This window comes from Nicotiana tabacum, chromosome 21, assembly GCF_000715075.1.
Source record: "Nicotiana tabacum cultivar K326 chromosome 21, ASM71507v2, whole genome shotgun sequence".
NCBI lineage: Eukaryota > Viridiplantae > Streptophyta > Magnoliopsida > Solanales > Solanaceae > Nicotiana > Nicotiana tabacum.
The window spans coordinates 71,439,223-71,461,560 of NC_134100.1; the positions used below are offsets into that span (position 1 = coordinate 71,439,223).

Here is a 22,338-nt window from a genome sequence, read left to right on the forward strand (position 1 = left end):
CACCCAACCCCACCCCAACCACTACTCCATCCCTACCTACCCACCCCATACTAAATAAAATTATTATTAATAGTACTTTCTTTTAATGTTATTGATAGATTTATTTTTTCATTTCAACCAATGAGTATTTTTTTTTATGATATAAATATATATTTTTTTTATTTCAATAAAATGAGTATATATTTTTTTTCATGATGTAGAAAAAGTATTTTCTTTTATTTCAATAAAACGAATACTTTATTTTCATATTGTAGAAAGAGTACTTTATTTTTCAACCAAAAAGAACTATTTTCTTTTTAGTTATGGAACACAAATTTTAACGTTATTTTTGCCTAAAAAAGTAAAGCAACACACTAGTTTATTTGGGTTAGTGTGAATTTTTAGAAGAATAATTAAATTTTTGAACAAAATAGAGTTATGAAAACGTTGGTTATTTGGGGGGGAGGGGAGAGGGGAGGAAGGAAAATTAGGGACTTGGGGAAAGGGGGTGAAGAGAGTAGCATAAAAAAAATTTACTCTCTAACCAAATACTAGAAAATATTTTTCCTGAAAAAGTTTTCATTCACCCACCAAACAAGGAAAAATAAGTGATAAAACACCCATTTTCCATGAAAACAATTTATAGGAAAATATTTTCTATGGAAAATAAATCTTTATTCTCAATCAGTTTAAGGGTTTGTTTGGTATGAAGGAAAATATTTTCCATGAAAAATGTTTTCCTAAAAAATATTTTAATGGAAATGAGTGAGTTTATGATTTATTTTCCATTGTTTGGTTGGTGAGCGAAAGAAAAATACTCATTTGTTGTAATAAAAAAAATACTCTATCTATGACATGAAAAGAAATTAATATTAATAATATTTGGTGTAGGTGGGGTAGAATGACGGGGTTGGGGTGGGTTGGGAGTGGGTAGGTGGGGGAGGGATTGGGGGAGTTGGTGCGGAAGGGGAATATGGCAGAGAAGGTTGAAAAAGAATCTTTTAAAATGAAATGAGTTGATGAGTAAAATATTTTTCAAAATATTTAAGCCAACCAAATATGAAAAAATAGGAAAATATTTTTTGAAAAATATTTTAATTCGTACCAAACGCGAAAATGTCCTGTTACATGAGTATTAGTTATGTGTAATTTGATATGGATTTTTTCCCTATGCAACCAAACCATCGTATATAAGAACCTCCATCTGACTGATTATAAGAAGTGATGAAAGTGAGAAGACTTGGGGTCTTGCAGAAGCATAGAAAGCGTGCTACATAACTACACTCTGTCGCTAAATCTTTTATCGAAGTAATCTCATACGCATTGAGTTCGCGTTTGATTCAAATGGAGCTCCTTCGATCGAACCTCGCTCGTGTTCGAATTCCTGAACCAACAACTCGTATCTACAAGCACGAATGCTGCATTTCTTTTGATACTCCCGTAATCTTTCTAACTACTTGTTTTTACTCTTCGAGCATTTCTCTCTCTCTGATTCTACTTCATTTCATTTGTTTCTTTGCTGGAGATTGTTTCTTTTGCTTTTAGAGTTTAGTTTGAATCGTCTGCCTAAATTTTGATGATTGTTACTGGCTTCTGCTATTTGATTGTTTAACCTTGTAGGGTTTATCATTTGTCTGCTAGGGTTTATGACTAATCTTTGGAGTTAAACTGGACTATATTAATTCATTTTTGCGTTAAAAAATTGAACTCCAGTTATTCTGAAACTGTAGGAAATGTACTATAAGTTGCCGTTCTCTTCATATCGAAAATGGTAAAAGATATATCTCAAATAGGATTTAAGTTATATACGCTGATACGGTAGTTCTTTTACACTACCAGTGAATTTTAACTTGTGATAGCAAACTAGTTACCATTTTTAACAGATTATCAATTAATGCTTATCAAGAGATTTACGTCTAATTACCTAATAAATGACATGATTGTGTAAGGATATTTTACACCTTTTGCATAGAAATTATACTCTTTAACATTTTGGTCAAAATTCACTTGATTTGATATCGAGAAGCTAAAATGCCAAACATTTTGGACAGAGGGAGTACTGTTAAAATACTTTGCTTGGCTAAGCTACTAGGGCAGTTAAATAGGTATAATGCCAACATTGGATTCTTTGCTTTGGTCTTTAATATTTCTTTTCAATTATATTGTGACTATGCTTTTTATGAGTCGAGGGCCTCTCGAAAACAGCCTCTCTACCTTGCCAAGGTGGGTGTAAGGTCAACATACATACTACCCTCCTTAGACACACTTGTGGGATTACACTGTAGTAGTAGTTGTTGTTGTTGATCTTTAATGTTTGAATTCGTTACCGTTTTCAGTTGGAAAATATATAATCCGCTATTGAAACTTTGTTAAGCTATTAGTATTGATTTTGTTACGATTGTGATTTTTCTGATGCAACATTTGTCAGAAATCCGAGGGCGGGCTGTTTGTTGATATGAACACCTTTCTTGCGTTTGGAAGGGATTATGTAGGTTGGAACTACGAGAAGACTGGGAACCCAGTTTATTTGCACATAAAGCAAACAAAGAAGACAATTGCTGAAGATAGACCATCAAAAAGACCCACGCTTTTGGCTATAGGCAATAAAAATTTATAAGTCATATGAGTTGAATGCACCTTACCACACAAACTCTGATGTATAATTTGGTTATGTCTTTCCGTTTCCAGGTATTGATGGAGGGTTTGATAATAGTGATCCCCAGTATGAAGAAAGCTATGAAATTGTTATATTGCCGGATTACGTAAACCTTCCTTTCCCTTTTGTGGAGTTACCTGAGAAGGTACCTTTTGCAATTAAATTCTTTCTGAAGCGATCCATTTTTATAGAGTATGCTATACACTAAATATGGTTTTAACATTTTTACTTCCATATCATTCCAACTTGCAGGTGAGGTTGGCTGTTGATGCTACTTTAATGGCTGAAGCTGCTGAAAGGAAAGAGCAAGTTGCTTCATGGACTGCTGACAAGAAGCTTGTCAGTAAATATGCCATGGATCTGCAGCAGCTCGACAATGGTGTTGTTGTTTCTCCAAGGGGTTGGAAATGTGCCAAGTGTGACAAGACCGAAAATCTCTGGCTGAATCTAACCGATGGATCTATCCTTTGTGGTAGGAGAAATTGGGATGGAACTGGTGGTAATGACCATGCCATTGACCATTACAAAGAAGCTGGTTACCCCCTTGCCGTAAAGCTAGGGACCATAACTGCTGATTTGGAGGGGGCAGGTAATGCCATCTTTTTGTTTTGAAGAAGGTAGCAGATTTTATATAAATAATCAAAAGAGTAGCCCTTAGCACAAAGATTGTGAGAGAAACATAGTTATAGGAGCCCCCCAAAAGCAAAAACCTAGTCCTGCAATAGTTACAAGGACCCAATGATGTCAACTACTGATTATACATCTTCTACTAGGGCCTCTTTACACGAAAGTTCATCTTGATCTTCTGTTCAGAGTTAGCTACATCTTCAAAACACCTTGAATTTCTCTCCCTCCATATTGTCCACCAGATACATGAAGGGATAATTCTCCATCATCTCTTATGTCTCTCAATGTTACCTGGATCATTCCAACGTGCTAACAAGTAACAACTCAGCAGTTTTCCTAGGCATTGTCCCTCTGAGTCCTTTCATACTGCCACAGAGTACTGGTAACTCTGTAATGGAGAAACAAGTAATGCCATCTTATATATAAATGATCAGAAGTTGGTTATCAGAACTTGCGGCTCAGCTCCTTTCCGTTTTGAATTTTCTTGTGTAGATCAAGTCTTGATTTTTTCATAGTCGAGTATTACTGGTTTATTTCTAAGCACAGCAATCATTTGTAATGCAGATCTGCCATTCTGCCTTATGGATTACCGAACTACTATTTTCTTTGTGTTCAGTCAACTTAAGCTTTGTATCTTTCAAGTCTTAGTTCAGGATGAGGGAGATGTAACTTACTCTTCAAATATGTCAATCGTTTTGGATAGTAAGGAAAGGCTACCTGAACTGTTTGATTTTGGTCATTTTTTGATTTTGATTTAAGTTTTACGAAATTTCAGTTTGGTTTCGTGAGAGGCTTCTAAAATTCGTTCACTTAGTAACCAAAAACTAACAGGCTCTGGATTTTAAAGAATTGACTCAGTGGCATGGTAGTCATTTGAGTTCCCTAGATATTGGAAGTGGGGTCCAGTGGTTTTGTAGTCTGAAATTCTCTTTCTTGTTCCTTATCAAAAAGTTGTCTTTTCTTTGTTTTGATCATTTTCTTGGCCATGCCTACCTTTACAATGAGCAATGTCAATTCAGAGAAGTAGAATTGAAGAGTATCAGAATATCGTCCTATATCTTGTTGAACCAAAAATAGAGTGGGCACAAAGTTCATGTAGAGTGGCTAATTCCTGTATCTTTCAATATGCCATGGTTTGTGGGAATACAACAACAACAACAACAAATCTAGTGTCTTATCTCCTTGTAGTGTATAGCTATAAATAGGGACCTCTTGTATTGTATTTATCATCCAATATCAATAACATATTTTCTCCCGTGCCTTCTCACATGGTATCGGAGCATTAGTGAGAAAAGATCGATGTGCGTCATTCCAGCGTTAACCGGGAAGAAAGAACTTAGTCATCGTGCAATTTTTCCGGTGACCTAAGGCTTGTCTAAGTGAAAGTCACTTTCTGTCAGTGTTGTGCTAAAACCAACACCACCACGAGGTAGATCACCCTCCGACGACCAATCCCTGAAATTTTATCCGGTAGAAAAGCCGCCACGCTCCTCCACGCGCCGGGGTTCCGGCCACTTTCCGGCCATTGTTTTGCGAAGCTTCTTCAGGACAGTGTGCTCTCTTCAAAATTCCGAGTCTACCCATCTAATTCAAATCAAATTCCGACCACTTTTATATTTTTCCGGCGTGAACAGTGACCTTCCGGCCATATTTTGAAAACATTTCTTCAGGACTGCTTGCTCGCAAAGGAATTCCGAGTCTATCCATCCTATTACGACAAATTCCGACAACTTTGGAATTTTCCGGCGAGCTAGAGTGTTTCCGGCACAGAACAATGTTCTGTTTTCCTGCTGTAAATAATGTTTTTCAAGCTGTTTCTTCAGTTTTCTCACAGGAGTTACTTATTTCCATCATTTAAAGTTAACCCTACTACTACAAATTGTAGCGACATGGGAACGGATGCTTTGAATAGTCGGATGGTTTCTTTAGCAGAGTATATTGAGTTCCTTCAGTATAAAGCATGTAAGCAGACATCTTCTGAGATAGCTTCTGTTGTTCAAATAGGTAATAACGTGACTTGTTTTTCCCAATCTTCATCCTCTGAGTCTTGGGTCATTGATTCAGGTGCATCAGATCATATTTCTGGTAACAAATCTCTTTTCACTACTATTTCGTATTCTCAATCTCTTCCAAAAGTCACAATGGCCAATGGGTCTCAAACCATGGCAACTGCAATAGGTCAAGCAAGCCCACTTCCTTCCTTACCTTTAGATTCGGTCCTTTATGTTCCCAATAGTCCTTTTAATCTCATAGTTGTTAGTCGCTTAGCCAAATCACTTAAATGCGTTGTTTTATTTCTTGATGACCATGTTTTTATACAGGAACGCAGTACGGGGCGGATCATTGGTACCGGGCGTGAATCAAACGGACTTTATTACCTTATCCTTGCTAAATCACATGGACTCACATCTTGTCTTCCTTCTACAACTTGTCCTGTTACTGATTCACCAGATGTATCACATAAACAGTTGGGACATCAAAACTTCAGAAAATGGTATCTGGTTTATCTCACTTATCAGCTCTAGAGTGTGAGTCATGTCAGCTCGGTAAGCATACCCGCTCCCATTTCCCTCGGCGTCTTGAGAATCGAGTAGAGTCACCTTTTACTTTAGTCCATTCAGATGTTTGGGGTCCTAGTCGGGTCAGTTCCACCTTGGGATTCCGCTACTTTGTCAGTTTTATTGATGACTATTCCAGGTGCACTTGGATATTTTTAATAAAAATTCGATCTGAGTTGTTTTCTATTTTCCAGACCTTCCATGCTGAAATTCAAAATCAATTTGGGGTTTCTATTCGCACATTTCGTAGTGATAATGCCCGAGAGTATTTGTCTTCCCCATTTCAGCAGTTTATGAAATCTCATGGGATTATTCATCAAACATCTTGTCCGTACACATCTCAACAAAATAGGGCAGCTAAAAGAAAGAATAGAAATCTTATTGAAACTGCTCGTACCCTACTTATACAATCTCATGCTCCGTTGCGTTTTTGGGAAGATGCAGTTCTTATATCTTGCTATCTTATTAATCATATGCCATCTTCAGCTATCCAGAACCAAGTTCCATTCTCTGTCATGTTTCTCCACTTACCTTTGTTCTCTCTTCCACCTCGTATCTTTGGAAGCATTTGTTTTGTCCATAACCTTACTCCAGGAGCAAATAAGTTAGCTCCTCGTGCTCTTAAGTGCATATTTTTGGGTTTCTCGAGAACACAAAAGGGGTGTCGATGCTACGCTCCTGACCTCCAGCGGTACCTTATGTCCGCTGATGTTACCTTCTTTGAAACCCAATCATACTTCATAGGTTCAGGTCATCACTTAGATATTTCTGAGGTACTACCAGTTTCATCTTTTGGAGATTCAGTCACTCCAGCTCCACCACCTACAGCTCCAGTTGTAGCTCCACCACCTATAGCTCCGGTTATACCACCTACAGCTCTGATTATAGCTCCACCGCCTATAGCTCCAGTTCCTCCACATAATCCAGTTCAACCTTCTGCAGCTCCACCACTCTTGACTTATCATCGTCGTCCACATCCAGCATCAGGCCCAGGTGATTCACGCCCCGCATCAGATTCTGCACCTACTGGGGACTTGTCTTCTCTTAGTCAACCAATTGCACTCTGCAAAGGTGTACGATCCATACTTAATCCTAATCCCCACTATGTCGGTTTAAGTTATCATCGTGTGTCGTCACCTCATTATGCCTTTATATCTTCTTTGTCCACTGTTTCTATCCCTAAGTCTACAGGTGAGGCACTATCTCATCCAGGATGGCGACATGCTATGATTGGCGAGATGTCTGCTTTACATGCGAGTGGCACTTGGGAGCTTGTCCCTCTTCCTGCAGGTAAGTCTATTGTTGGTTGTCATTGGGTTTATGCAGTCAAAGTCGGCCCGGATGACCAGGTTGATCTGCTTAAGGCTTGTCTTGTTGCAAAAGGATATACTCAGATTTTTGGGCTTGATTATAGTGATACTTTCTCTCCCGTGGCTAAAGTAGCATCTGTTCGTCTTTTTTTGTCCATGGCTGTTGTACATCATTGGCCTCTTTATCAGTTAGACATTAAGAATGTTTTTCTCCACGGTGATCTTGAGGAAGAAGTTTATATGGAGCAACCACCTGGTTTTGTTGCTCATGGGGAGTTTAATGGTTGTGTGTGCAGATTGCGCAGGTCGCTATATGGTTTGAAACAGTCCCCTCAAGCTTGGTTTGGTAAGTTCAATACAATTATTCAGGAGTTCTGCATGACTCGTAGTGAGGCTGATCACTCTGTGTTTTATCGACATTCTGCTCTTAATATGTGTATTTATCTAGTGGTTTATGTTGATGATATTGTTATTACTGGTAATGATCAGGATGATATTACTAATCTGAAGCAACATCTCTTTCAGCACTTCAAGACTAAGGATCTGGGCAGATTGAAGTATTTTCTAGGTATTGAGATCGCTCAGTCTAGCTCAGGTATTGTTATTTCACAGCGGAAGTATGCCTTAGACATTCTTGAGGAGACTGGAATGATGGGTTGCAGACCTATTGACTCTCTTATGGATCCGAATGCTAAGCTTCTTAGAGACCCTACGAGATATAGGAGGTTGGTTGGCAAATTGAATTACCTCACAGTGACTAGACTTGACATTTCTTTTCCGGTGAGTGTTGTAAGTCAGTCTATGGATTCTCCCTGTGATAGTCACTGGGATGCAGTTGTTCGCATTCTTCGGTATATAAAGTCAGCTCCAGGCAAATGATTACTATTCGAGGATCGAGGCCACAAGCAGATTGTTGGGTATACAGATGCTGATTGGGTAAGATCACCTTTTGGTAGACGTTTTACGTCTGGATATTGTGTTCTAGTAGGAGGTAATTTGGTCTCGTGGAAGAGCAAGAAACAGAATGTAGTTGCTCGATCTAGCGTCGAAGCCGAATATCGGGCCATGGCTATGGCGACGTGTGACTTAGTTTGGGTCAAGCAGTTGCTCAAGGAGTTAAAGTTCAGAGAAATCAGCAAGATGGAACTAGTGTGTGATAACCAAGCTGCTCTTCATATTGCGTCAAATCCGGTGTTCCATGAGAGGACTTAAACACATTGAGATCGACTGTCACTTTGTCAGAGAAAAATACTTTCAGGAGATATTGTTACAAAGTTTGTAAAGTCGAATGATCAACTAGCAGATATTTTCACTAAGTCTCTTACTGGCTCTCGTATTAGTTACATGTGTAACAAGCTCGGTACATATGATGTGTATGCACCGGCTTGAGGGAGAGTGTTAGTTTTCAAATATGTATAGTGTAGTTTTGTCCCACATTGGAAGAGAAGTAATATCTCCTTGTAGTGTATAACTATAAATAAGGACCTCTTGTATTGTATTTATTATCCAATATCAATAACATATTTTCTCCTGTGCCTTCTCACATAGTGTAATCCCACAAGTGGGGTATGAGGAGAGTAGTGTGTACGCAGACCTTACTCCCGCTTTGAGAAGATAGAGAGGCTATTTATGGAAATAGAAACACATTAATGTTAGAATGACACGATTGTGTTGTGGTTCTATATCTTTACAAGTTCTTCGGTTTCTCCACTCTAGAATCAAGTAGATTTCTTGCTTGTTTACCTTAGAGTATTTTTTTTATAACCGTGATGTCCTGGCCAGCTTGTGCGCATCTCGACTAATTCCACGGGATACTTGTTACCTCTAACCAGCAACATGTACCAGATAACTCTATCTATGAAGACTGGACAGATGGAAAGAAAACACCTAGTGTTTTTGTCTCTGTTGGGATTTGAACCTGAGACCTCAAGTTCTCAACCTTAGAACAATTATTAAATTGCCATATATACGCTTTGGATGGACATGTCCTTCATTAGTATGATAAATATCATGGTTGTGAATATGGCCCTGTAACTCAACTATGCTACTCAACTATGCTGGATTCTTTACTACATCAATGATGTCCCCTCATTTTACCATGCTTAAATGTCATTTGGCTTGAGTTAATACTAACCAGTTGCAAAGTTTGGCAGCTCAGATGTTTTCTCCTACCCAGAGGATGAAAGTGTTCTTGACCCACTTTTAGGACAGCATCTGGCACATTTTGGTATCGACTTCTCATCGTTGCAAAAGGTTAGCAGCTGCTGTATTCACTCTTATAAAAGTGTGTATAACGCGTATTAATTAGTTTCGCTACGTATCAAGCTTCCGTGTGGAATAGCCATCTTAATTGGGCCTTCGACTAAACTCAACTCCAGTAGTGTCTGAGGTGGCTTAACTCATATGCATACCTAATCTACCAAGTTGCCAACTAAGACAATGATAATCTTTTGCTTACTAATGATTATTTTTCCTGTCCGTAAATTTCTTTGATTCTTTTCCCCTGTAACAAAGTTTGTTCTCTTTGTCGTTTCAAGTTTACTTAGAATTCTCCTCTGGAGCTATAGTCGTTGTATGCATAAAGGTTTCCGGCACTAGCATATTGTGCTGTTACTCAGTGTTTTAAAAGGTGTTTTCGGGGCGAGGCGCACCAAAAATGCCGAGGCGATGTTGTGGGGCGAAAGTCTCAGGAGACGTACGCCCAGCAATTCGGGGCGTACTCCCGAACGTTTGAGGCGCTTTTTTGTAGTGAGGCGTAAGCCCCAAAAACTTTTTCAAATTAAAACAAAATTTGTTGAATAAGTCCGTCATATAATACCGAAATTCTCAAAAATCAGCTTGTAATTACTCAAAAGTTTTAAAAAGAAACTGAAATGTATTAAATTTAAAAGTCAAGACCTTTTTTATTGATTGAAGCCCTAATTTATGGTCTTTCCCAATTCTTTATCCTGTCCGCTAGTTTGCTAATATCTCCCAAAAGTAACGAATATTCAATTTATTTTTTACAAATACAAAGAGAACTCCATTCTCCATCATAGCAACAAGTTCAAAGTTCAAGTTGCAGGTAGTCATCCTTTTTGTTCGTACATGTAGAAAACCTTATTCTTTTCGACTCAAGTTACTTGTGCTTGTAAGTAGCGTATAATATATATTATTTTAACTAGTTTTTTATGGGGATAGAGCTTTCACATATTTATAGTTTTTTCAATTTTTATGCAATTTTACACGTTTATAAGTATTTACTATAATTATCCTATTTTATAAAATATTAAAAATTAAATACCTATAGGGATTACGCCTCGCTGAGGCATATGTAAAACGCCTCGCCTTACGCCCACGCCTTTTAAAACACTGCTGTTACTGATGCAAAGCTACGATTGCTCCAATTCTTCTTCTTATTGATAGTGTGGTTTAACATTGTTCTTTTGATTAATAATATTTTCAGACGGAAATGACTACTGCTGAAAGAGAACTTGACCAAAATATTAATTATGACTGGAATCGTATTCAAGAAACTGGTCAAGATGTTGAACCACTTTTTGGACCTGGTTATACTGGACTAGTCAATTTGGGTAATAGGTGAGTTGGCCAAAGTAGCCGTTGTTTATGTTTATTTTCAGAAGTCTTGTCTCATTTTATTCTTTTTCAGTTGCTACTTGGCCGCGACAATGCAGGTTGTGTTCTCAATGCGTCCCTTCTGTTCACGGTGAGATTATTATTGTGATAAATGTCTTCGATGTTAAATGGCATTGAAGTTCGTTTCCACGTAATTCTACTTTGTAGTTTTAGCATTTCCCTTCTTATTTGGGTCTTATCATCTGATGTGCAATACCCCACAGGTACTATGTGGAGCAAAGTCTCAAAGCAGCTTTCAGTGTGGCTCCTGCTGATCCTACTGTAGACCTTAACATGCAGCTGTGAGTAACTTGCATTTGTTCATTTTTCTGGTTCACCATTAGTTCTCAACCAACGAGATTTCTTAGGTGGTCTGCACTGCTTAACAAATGACATCATCTTCGTTACGCTTTTACTAAGTTATGCTTATATTTCGTATTATGTTTGGAAGCTAACCAGTAACCACTATGTAGACTGTATATGTTCAAACTGAATCATGTCCTTTCTCAGACTCATGTAGTTAACAATCTAGGAAACCTGTGGAGAACATTCTTATTCTCAGGCAAGAATCTTCCTTTAAATGAATGATAACCACCCACCTTGTTTTCATCAAAAAATAATAACCACCCACCTTGTTATGGGCAAGTGAATGAACAAGATGTAAATTTGTGAAATGAATTTCTGACTGATCTTTGTAATATACACGAAGCTTCTTTTCGTGCTCATTTTGTAGTGAGCCGTAATTCTTATTAGGGTTACCAAAATATTAGGTTCTAAATGGAGCTTCTTCAATCTTGTCCTTGCCAATTATACATTTTTAGCTAGAGTTTCCAAGGTTGAACTCCTTTAGCCTCAATTTACTGATTTTATTCCTCACTCTTACGACCTAGTGGTTAATGAAGTGAGTGAGAACCATGAGCTCTCGGGTTCAAATCCCAACGGAGGCAAAATCACTAGTGATTTCTTCCTATTTGTCCAGGCCTTGGTGGATAAAGTTACCTGGTACCTGCTGCTGGTGAGAGGTGGCAGGTATTCCATGGAATTAGTCGAGGTGCGCGCGAGCTGACCCGAATATCACGATCATAAAAAAAAAAGGAACCTCAAAACATGCTAAGGTTTAGCAACACAGGCATGGAGAATAAGGTATGACATGAATAGTTCTAAAGCTCGTCCTCGAATGTTTAGGTTAGGAAACCTTTAACAATGTAGATAATGTTAACATATGTGTTACCTATCAAAGACAAATGTACATATCAACTACGGAGAATTTAGAAACCTAACTTAGTGGAGGCAAAGTCATATGAAGCAACACATTTATTAATCGTGTATAACCATCAGTGGAATGAAATAATGTCCATTTTTTTTAATAAGTAAAGCTTGATGGAAGAGGTAAAACCAATAAAATGTGGAATGGAAAAATGTCAATTATATCATATAATTTGTACTTTCTATAAGAAAGTAAATATTTTAAAAGAATTTGCACCCAAGGGTGTGGCATAATGGTCAATGAAGTGAGTTGAGAACCATGAGGTCTCAGGTTCAAATTCCAGCCGAGGCAAAAACACTCGGTGATTTTTTCCTATCTGTTCAAGACTTGGTAGACAGGGCTACTTGGTACCTGTGCTTGGTGGGAGGTAGCAAGTACCCCATAGAATTAGTGGAGGTGCATGCAAGCTGACCGAAATACCACATTTATAAAAAGTTGTTATAGCCTGACTTGCATTACCATTGCTAGATGCTTTTGCTTGATACAAGGTTTATTTCTTACTTGATAGATGGTTCGTTCTTAGTTATTCTTTTTTGTTATATTTACCTTTCTTTTGTGGGCAGGGGGGAATTCGGGGAATATCCTGAGTTTGTATCCTGTGAGTCCAATCTATGCTCTACCAGGACAATTACTTCTGTTGTGTTAGAATTTTTTAATTTTCTGAATTTTCTACGATAATAAATACTGAGCGCCTGTAGCGGAGCGCTTTTCATTCTCCAATTTGCAGATATGATGAATATTGCTTTGCTTTTTATGATTTCTTTGTGTGTGCCCTTAACTTGTTGACACATTACACTGATTTTGGCAGAACAAAGTTAGCTCATGGCTTGCTTTCTGGAAAATATTCTGTTCCTATTCTGGAGGTATGTGTCTGGAAAAATTATTTCTTTGTGCATTGCCTTCTTGGTGGATAACAATTATTTTTTGTGATTCAGGATGATGACAAGTCAAATGCTCCAAGTTCACTGGTAAACTTTCATATATGAAGAAGTTCATGTTTTCTTTTGGTTTGCATGTAATATACATAATCTTAGCTCACTCCATAGCTTTTATTAGGCTAATCAAATATTTTGATGGAAATTTACTGGCATGTGGTAGGATTTATGCTGCTCTGAAGTTAACATGATGACGAAGCTCGTAAATAAAATAGGATTGTGGTAAAAAATGGTTGCATCTGGTTCATGGAAAGCTTTCCCTGGTGTTAGCCAAAATTGTTTTCTAAGTTTCTAATTCTTTATCGGGCATGTATTGCAACAACAACAACAACAATAACAACCCAATATAATCCCACTAGTGGGGTCTGGGGAGGGTAGTGTGTAGTGTGTAGTGTGTACGCAGACCTTACCCCTACCCTGGAGGAAAAAGGTTATTTCCAATAGACCCTCGGCTCCCTCCCTCCAAGAACTCCCACCTTGCTCTTGGGGTGACTCGAACTCACAACTTCTTGGTTGGAAGTGGAGGGTGCTCACCACTAGAGCAACCCACTCTTGTCGAATGGGTATTGCGAATGCTTATAATTTGGGGTTGGGGGAGTGCTCTTTCTATAACATGAGTAACTGCGATTTGTTATATAATATATGTGAGCTTTAAAAGTTGAAACTTTAGATGCTTTTAATCTAGCTTTCACAATGATCTTCTAAAGCTTTAGATAGAGGGCTTTTACATTCCTCTCATGGTGTGAGGCATTTCTAGCCTTACTTTGGGCCGAATGATTTACCTATTAAATCAGGTTGTGTGCTTGACATTGTATTTTTTACCCCTCTTTCTCTCCCAACTTTTTATAAATCCTTTGTTTTTCTTAACTTTCAAAAACAGGAGGGAATCCATCCCCGCATGTTCAAGTCAGTTATTGCTGCTAGCCACCCTGAATTTTCTACTATGAGACAACAGGTATCTGGAATCTAATTCAAGCATTAGATGTTTCCATTTGAGATAACCTAAAACATGATAATGCTGTTCGCTACTAATAAAATCCTGAAATCTATTATGTTTTATTTTTTTTACATCTCAAGCCACGAAACATCCAATATAGCTCTTTCCTGTTGAGGTAATGAAGTGTGTATCTGGGCTGGTTCTTATAACAACTTTGTTTTATTCCATAACTGTTTCACCTCCCACTGATGTTTTATAACTGATTTCATGCTCACACGTCGTGTTTTTTTTTCATTTCCCTTGAAGCTCACTAGTTTTTGTCTTTCTGTACTTTTTCATCTATGTTCGTTCTGGTTTGTTGTCATTATCATGGCTATTGTCATCAGTACATTTATTGATGTTAGCTTATGTCTAGGATGCATTAGAGTTTGTCCTACATTTCATTGATCAAGTTGATCGGATGAACATCGGGAACCCTAATTTTGATCCTTCAAGGAGCTTCAAGTTTGGAATTGAAGAACGCCTCCAATGTCCCTCAGGAAAAGTGGCCTACAACGGGAGGAAAGATTATATTCTTTCTCTTAATATTCCTTTAGAAAAGGCGGTAAACAAAAGTGAGTTTTTGTCGTACTTTATATTTCCCCTGCCTGCGCTTCTATCTTATAATTCATTTGGTATGGTATTCTAGGAGAGCTAGCAGACTTTCAAAAGTTAAAGGCTGAGAGAGATGCAAAAGGAAAGGACGTGTGAGTTTCGGCTGGTCTGCTACACACTTCCATTTCTTCTACTTTCTTGGTAAATGTATAGCTTTTGTAGGTCTACAGATGAAATTGTCCGCCCAAGGGTTCCATTAAAGGATTGCCTGGATTGTTTTTCAGCTCCTGAGGAGGTGCATGATTTTTACAGCACGGCTTTAAAGGCTAGGACAACTGCAATCAAGTAAGTTTTCTGACGTCCCTTAAAGTCCTTTATTCTATTTTGTCTACTTCGCTTGCAGGCTGCTACTATTTATTTCGCCTCGCAATTACTTTTTTGTTTGCAGTAGGCTATAAAAATATTATTGCTATTGCCTAGTATGTTGTCTTCTTCAGTTTCTCACAACTTGAATAATTGGTTACAATTAGTGAGGAAATGATCGATGCCTAGCAAGAACATGATGTCCTGTAATAAGCACCTTTCTCTATTTGCTCATCCTTCTACCTGACATCTCCTATTTTCTTTCCTAATAGAACTGCAGGTTTGACTTCCTTTCCTGATTATCTGGTCTTGCACATGCGAAAATTCGTCATGGAGGAAGGCTGGGTGCCAAAGAAACTCGGTATGTTGCTTTTTCTATAGCTTTGTATATTTCTGATGGAGTCTATTGCTTTAAATTCTCCTGTTAATTGTTACTCTTATTTTTTGGGGTGGTTGATATGCAGATGTCTATGTAGATGTCCCTGACATCATTGACATAAGTAATATGCGCAGTAATGGTCTTCAACCCAGGGAAGAGCTATTACCTGAGACTGGTATGATTACCTTGTCACTGATATAATTTTGATAATTTTCTACTTCATATATGTCAAATAATGTCATGTGACTATGTATAAATGTGTGCTTGGCTAATGTGAGTTTGACCATATACCTTGTCTTGCCTACCTTTTTATGCCAGTCATGCTTTGCAAGAATTTATATTCATACTCCTTCAAAACCCCAGGTCCCTTCAGAAAATATTGCATGTGACAGAAGAAGATGGAAAGTCATAGATCAGAACTGTAGGTGAAATAGCTAGGTTTGTGATGATATCAAAAGAATTTACTCATAGTTTCATTTATCCATTCTACGGGAGCGATTGGTCTACTGCTCTGCTGAGCAGATTGCTTTGACTTTTTGAGTTTTGTTAGGAGCCTTGCTTTGCTTTACATCTTTTCTGTCATGCCTCTATTTCGATGTTGAGGTCATTGCCTCTTGTGAGCGAGAAGAAGTGTGTTAAAGTGGTTATACTGGCTTCTGATTGAATCAACTTGAAGGAAAGTGATTGGATGAGTTCTTTCTGGTAAAAAAACATTGGTCCCCTTGCAAGTACCCTGGCTGATAGGTTACCAAGTGGAAGACTTCCTCGCCCACATGTTTTATTGATTCATTAGTGTTCAAAGTTTGTATTCCTGTTCTTAGACTGCAGTTAAGCGCGATTGTTTCAATCTCTCATTACTAAGTTCTTCTCCCTTTGCAAACCAACAACAAACAACTATGCCTCAGTTCTAAATGAGTTGTGCTCAACTGTATTAATCCTCGCTGACCATGTTTCTCCATTTAAATTCATCCCAGGCCAACATTATACAAACTAAAAATAAAAACAATACGTACAATAACGATAACAATAAAAATATAAATTACAAATAAAAATATGAAGTACAAATTAAAATAAAATGTACAAATAAATTTAAAAAGTACAAATAAGTTCTCCCTTCACACCTTGTAGAAAAACATTAGACTATTTTTTGCTTTTATTAGCATTGCAGTGTGGTTGCTCTTAACCAAGTTGGTGGATTGTTCTCTAAATCAACATGTCTGTTGAGTAAATTAATAGTAGATTTCACCTTGTGAGTTCTTGACCCAAAGTATAGATACCCAGTGTAAATACTAAATTCAAGTATTTCAGTAACTCGAAAAAAGTTGGAAAATTCAAAAAAATATATTTTATAACTCTAAAAGTTCTAACAAGACCCACTTGTGGGAAACTACTGTTTTTTTTTTTGTTTTTTTTTTTTTTTGTTGTTGTCTAAAAGTTCTAACAAGAAAAACAAAATTTCATGTCCTTTATTTTGAAAGGCATATTCTACTGTGGTTATCTCTGGATTTGTTATTTTTACACTGAATTGTTTTGCCAGTCAGTTAATTCTAGTTCAAATATTTTATAGTTGGTTTGAAAGTCATATCCTATGTGTTCTTGTTGTTTCATTGTTGGGAGTTGTGATAAAATATTATTGCATATACATAGGGATAGAAACAGACTCTAAATACCTCAATGATTTGCCATTTGAAATTGAAACATTCTGATCACCATTTAATCAATTCCCTGATAATTGGTAACTTTTCTGAAGCTTTTATAATTTTTGATTCTCATGCCCCAAGACATATTTATACCCGTTCTAGTAAGACATTTTGTCATCAGCTTGTTAGTGTTTCTGTTTTTGTGAATGACAATTGTACATCACACTTAACTTAGATAAACAATCAATAACTAAGTCCCCGACAACGGTGCCAAAAACTTGTTGCGGCCAAACGCACACGCAAGTATACGCGGTCGTCAAGTAATAAAGTGATAAGATAGAGTGTCGAACCCACGAGAACTTGTTATCAACTATCAACTAAATTAAGCTATTCCAATTAGCTAAACAAGAATTGAACCCAAAAGTAGTGATGCTAAAGTAATTAAACTAAAAAGAAAATAAATAATGAACTCTGAACAAAGGAAGAACAAATTTTTATGTTATCAATGTAATGAAAACGATCCCGAGTTATGGGCTATCTAATATTCCTATTGTATTCTTCAATTGAATTGACTAACTAATTCATCTAGCTTATTGGTTGACAGGGTTAATATTGCTCATAAGAATTTGTCGAGTTCTTACTCGCCTATTCAAGCTAACTAACGCCTATATGTCTATGAAGTTAGAACTAGCAAGAACACATTTATAATTCCTGTACATCAACCAAGCAAGACAATTAGGTATATGTCTATCCTATCCGCGAATCCGTTCTCTGATGCCTGGGTTCAAGAACTTGCTCTACTCAATCCTATATGCAACCTAGAATTCTCACTTTCGAGTTCAACTCTAGATTCGTAGATAGTACTTAATTGAAGATCAAGCAATCAAATCATTAAGCGCAAGATTGAATAAATAAACCAATATGATAAATAAGAAATCAAAATCAATATCCGAATAACAATAGTCATGACCAGTGTTTTAAAAGGCGTGGGCGTAAGGCGAGGCTTTTTACATATGCCTCAGCGGGGCGTAAGCCCCGAGGAGCGAAGCGTAAGCCCCATAGGTATTTAATTTTTAATATTTTATAAAATAATATAATGACAGTAAATATTTATAAACATGTAAAATTGCATAAAAATTGAAGAAAACTATATATATGTGTGCTCCATCCCCACAAAAAACTAATCAAAATAATCTATTATACGTTACTTACAAGCATAAGTAATTTGAGTCTAAAAGAATAAAGTTTTCTATATGGAGGAACAAAAAGGATGATTAACCTGCAATTTGAACTTTGAATTTGCTGCTATGAAGAAGAATGAAGTTCTCTTTATATTTGTAAAAAAAATTAAATATTCGTTGCTTTTGGGAGATATTAGCAGACTAGCGGACAAGATAAAAAATTGGGAAAATCATGAATTAGGGCTTAAATCAATAAAAAGGTCTTTACTTTTAAATTTAATACTTTTGAGTTCCTTTTTAAACCTTTTGAGTAATTAACAAACTGACTTTTGAGAATTTGGGTATTATATGAAGGACTAATTCAACAAATTTTGTTTTAATTTAAAAAAGTCTCTGGGGCTTACTCCTTACTAAAAAAACGCGCCTCGAACGCCCCGAATTGCGAGGCGTACGCCTTTTGAGACTTTCGCCCCACACTATCGCCCCGGGGCGTTTTTGGTACGCCTCGCCCGGGGGCTCACCCCAGAAACGCCTTTTAAAACAGAGATCATGACAGAACCACAACCCTAGAATGTGAAGTTTAGCTCTACATAGACATGATAGCCAAACGACAAATCATATAAAGAAACATAAAAATTACTAAGTTTTGGTGGAAGAAAAGATGAAACCCAGCCTCCACAGCAGCTTTGTGCTTTCCCTTCGTCAAAAGTTCCTTTCAAAAACGTTCTCCCCTCCAAAATAGGTTTAGAACCCCCTTTATACAAGTTGGGGCCGTATAGGACCGAAATAACCTTGTCCCGTGCGAAATAGGAAAAATCCCGCCTCCAACATCCATACCAGCGCCTAGCGCTGGCCCTGACGCAGAAACCAATAACGTTTTGCAATCCTTCTTTGCTGCGTTTTGCTTTGCATTCCATAGCTTACTCTTCTTCCATTGGGGGGACAACCTAAAGGGTGTCCCTCCTTTTTTTTATTCTTTTAATTTTCTTTTTTTTTTCTTCCGCGTTTTATTCAACTTTGCTCCAAATCTCTTCATCTTCACATCGCTTTATTCCTGCACAGTTAAAATATAATATTAAGCACAAAGTAATGTAATTAATACTCAAAAGACGATTAAAAGTATTATATTAGAATGTGAGGCAACAATGGTTAAATATATGCATTTTTTAGCCGAACATCAATATCCTATGTGTTCTTGTTGTTTCATTGTTGGGAGTTGTGATAAAATATCATTGCATATACATAGGGATAGAAACAGATTCTAAATACCTCAATGATTTGCCATTTGAAATTGAAACATTCTGATCACCATTTAATCAATTCCCTGATAATTGGTAACTTTTCTGAAGCTTTTATAATTTTTGATTCTCATGCCCCAAGACATATTTATACCCGTTCTAGTAAGACATTTTGTCATCAGCTTGTTAGCGTTTCTGTTTTTGTGAATGACAATTGTACATCACGCTGAATGTATTTCCCTACTTGTATGCCAAGTCTATATATGTTCTGAATGTTCCGACTCTTGTGTTAAAAATTTCTGGGTATTCAATAAACCTCATTCGTGATCCATGTGGACAGCTGCTGGAGATGGTGAGGAATCTCCGAAGCTTTTGGCTGATGAGGTTATTGTTGCACAACTTGTTTCAATGGGATTTAATTATCTGCATTGTCAGAAGGCTGCAATCAATACTTCCAACTGTGGAGTTGAGGAAGCAATGAACTGGTTGCTTGCTCACATGAATGATCCAGGTGCTGTTAGAGTCTATTTTAGTTGCTCAAGCTTTTGAAGTTTCTAGATGATGAGAATATTGCTTTTTATGTTCTTTCCAGATATTGATTCTCCAATATCCCAAGATGTACAAACTCCACATATTGATCGATCAAAAATTGATACATTGGTTTCCTTTGGTTTTGAAGAGGAACTTGCTTGTAGGGCGCTGAAGGCATCAGTAAGTCTCAATTCCAAAGATTTTCAGAAGCTATATGCTAGGCTCTTTTATTAAGTGTTGCAATTACTATGTCTCATCTTTTTTCCCTGTTATTGTTTGTGTTTCCAGGGTGGTAATGTTGAGCAAGCAGCTGAATGGATATTTAGTAATCCTAGTGCTTCTGCTGCATCAGATATGGATGTTACAACTAGTGGTGGAGCTGCGGTCGATACCTTGCTGCCTGATGGAGGAGGAAGTTAGTTCCCCATCCCTGCTTCTATTAGTTGCCGTATAATTTTACTTAGATCTAACATGTTTGCACAAAATACACAAGCGAGCCTAGGAGCGCCCTTTTGTTTTCTATTCCTATTTATGTTTTCGTAGTTTAACTGAGGAGCCTAGGAACTTATTTGGTAATAATAGTCAATCACCTGGTCTTGGATTACGTATACAGATTGTTTTTTCTACTGTGAAATTTTCCTTTGCATCTAAACTCAACTCACATGTGGTTGCCCTTTGTGTACAAATTTTGCTGTTTCTAGTCTTTTGGAGGGGAGGTGCTTGGCTTTTCATGATACAACTTTTCAGTATTGGATTAGAAGAGTTCACATTTATGGGAATCTTTTCGACTGAGCGATCAATCGAGACTGTCCTCTTTCTTTGATCCCATGACTTTTTGTTTGGACCAATTGCAAATACCAGAGAATGTTCCTGAGCATGGTCCAAGAAGACTTTAGCAAGTTAAGGGCTTAAGGCTGTAGATTTGAGGCAAAACACCTAGTTCTGCTTGCATAAGCTGTTTGAGTGTTGGATAATACGTAATATATTTCCCCCAGGGCTTTGGTTCAATACTAAATGTAGTATGACAATAGATGTGTGGTAGACGCACGTCACACTCGAATCTTGCTAGGAACCAAGTCTGGTATTTAAGTGGAGAAGGGTAGAGGGGCATGGCAATTATCTACCGAGTTTCACAACTAGATTTCGGTTGTTAGAAAATTGAATACTGGGAAATGCTAATCATATTCTTGGTCCAAATGATGCATATCACTCATCCATACTGGTGAAATATTTGCTTCTATCTCAGGTAATTTCTTGCTACTTGGTTATTTGACAAAGTTTGCTTTGAATAAACAGGATACAGGCTCCTTGGATTGGTGAGCCACATAGGCACCTCTACCCATTGTGGCCATTATGTAGCTCATATTCTCAAGGATGGTAGATGGGTGATTTTTAATGATGAAAAGGTTGGGATTTCAAAAAATCCGCCTCTCGACATGGGATACTTGTACTTCTTTGAAAGACTGGAGAGTTAAAGATGGAGATCAGGGCAGGTTAGATGAATGTTGAGATACAGGGCGGAGGACCAGGTAAATTGATGGAATTGTTGCCAGCAGATTGAATACATACGACAATTAGTGCAGATATGCCGATCATGCATCATTTCATTAGCTGAACTTTGATCATTCGCTGGATTTTGAAGTATTATCCATCCATATTTGTGGAAAATTTTGAATTTTGATCTTCTTCTGGTTTATTTAATTCTGTTCTATGCCTTTTTACTTTATCTTTTCCTCTCCCTTGATCTGAGGCTTGATTTTTCCAGGAGAATGAAGAATTAATTGTCATTTTTTAGGTAGATTTTACCGAGTCTCTAATTGATAATTAGTTGGTCATTAGAAATTAACTTGTGGAGAAGTTCCTTTGTCATGTCAGCATCAGGCATTCACGAGTTACATTTTTTTTTCCCGACTATAGGTGTCTATCTGGTCACTTTCTTATTTTTTTTAAAAAGGAAAAGACAACAATAAGCGTCGAGAAGGTCTTAATCTGAATTATTTTGGAGGCAATCTTGTGAAACAATCTGTTAATTGAAAAGAAAAGTATGGGTCAAATGGCCGAGCAAGTTAAAGAAGATGCATGTTATGCACGACAAATTCTCTAGCTTATGATTCGAATAGGAAACGTGAATATATCAAGAATGTTCAAGCAATAGATTGATCTGATGAGATGGTCGTCGTTAATTTATTTGACCATTTCAGTTACAACTTCATATTCTCTAGTTTCTAGCAATTTTGTCATTACAGTTTGATATTTATGTGCAAATAATCCTTCAATTGGAGAGTGGCCAAATTGAATCGTACTTCTCGCAACATAAGAAATGAAGCACAAGGGTAAAGTGGAAAGAGATTGGAAAAATAATATTGTATAGTCGCTCGTAAATTAATAACTGAAAAATATATATTTTTTATATATTTTAATTAAGTATAAGAAATATAAGTATATATATTTCTTATACATAAAATATATATAAATTTTATACACTTCTACTGTTATCTGATATAAATAATTTTAGCCGAGAACTAAAA

The 22,338-nt window shown here is 37.1% G+C and overlaps 1 protein-coding gene across 2 annotated transcripts; it reads left to right on the forward strand.

Moving 5' to 3' along the window:
- Positions 1–1,183: 1,183 nt before the first annotated feature.
- On the forward strand, positions 1,184–21,536 carry LOC107784029 (ubiquitin carboxyl-terminal hydrolase 14-like). 2 transcript variants are annotated; one of them, XM_075241984.1, is made up of 20 exons: positions 1,184–1,419; positions 2,408–2,579; positions 2,668–2,780; positions 2,888–3,224; positions 9,289–9,383; positions 10,576–10,709; positions 10,780–10,836; positions 10,970–11,047; positions 12,821–12,875; positions 12,948–12,980; positions 13,828–13,902; positions 14,300–14,498; positions 14,573–14,630; positions 14,701–14,823; positions 15,114–15,202; positions 15,306–15,395; positions 19,620–19,790; positions 19,872–19,990; positions 20,099–20,225; positions 21,107–21,536. In XM_075241984.1, exons 1-20 carry the CDS (start codon positions 1,324–1,326, stop codon positions 21,283–21,285), a joined length of 2,400 nt encoding a protein of 799 aa, XP_075098085.1. In that variant the 5' UTR covers positions 1,184–1,323; the 3' UTR covers positions 21,286–21,536. The 2 variants fall into 2 exon arrangements, with proteins under 2 accessions (XP_075098085.1, XP_075098086.1); XM_075241985.1 differs by lacking the exon at positions 2,408–2,579 and having other exon boundaries at positions 1,297–1,419.
- The last annotated feature ends 802 nt before the right edge of the window (positions 21,537–22,338 follow it).

Coding starts and splice junctions, on each gene's coding strand:
- LOC107784029 (XM_075241984.1), top strand. CDS start 1,324: ATGGAGCTCCTTCGATCGAACCTCGCTCGTGTTCGAATTCCTGAACCA. Junction 2,781..2,887: donor TTGTGGAGTTACCTGAGAAG/GTACCTTTTGCA, acceptor TCCAACTTGCAG/GTGAGGTTGGCTGTTGATGC. Junction 14,631..14,700: donor GATGCAAAAGGAAAGGACGT/GTGAGTTTCGGC, acceptor TAGCTTTTGTAG/GTCTACAGATGAAATTGTCC.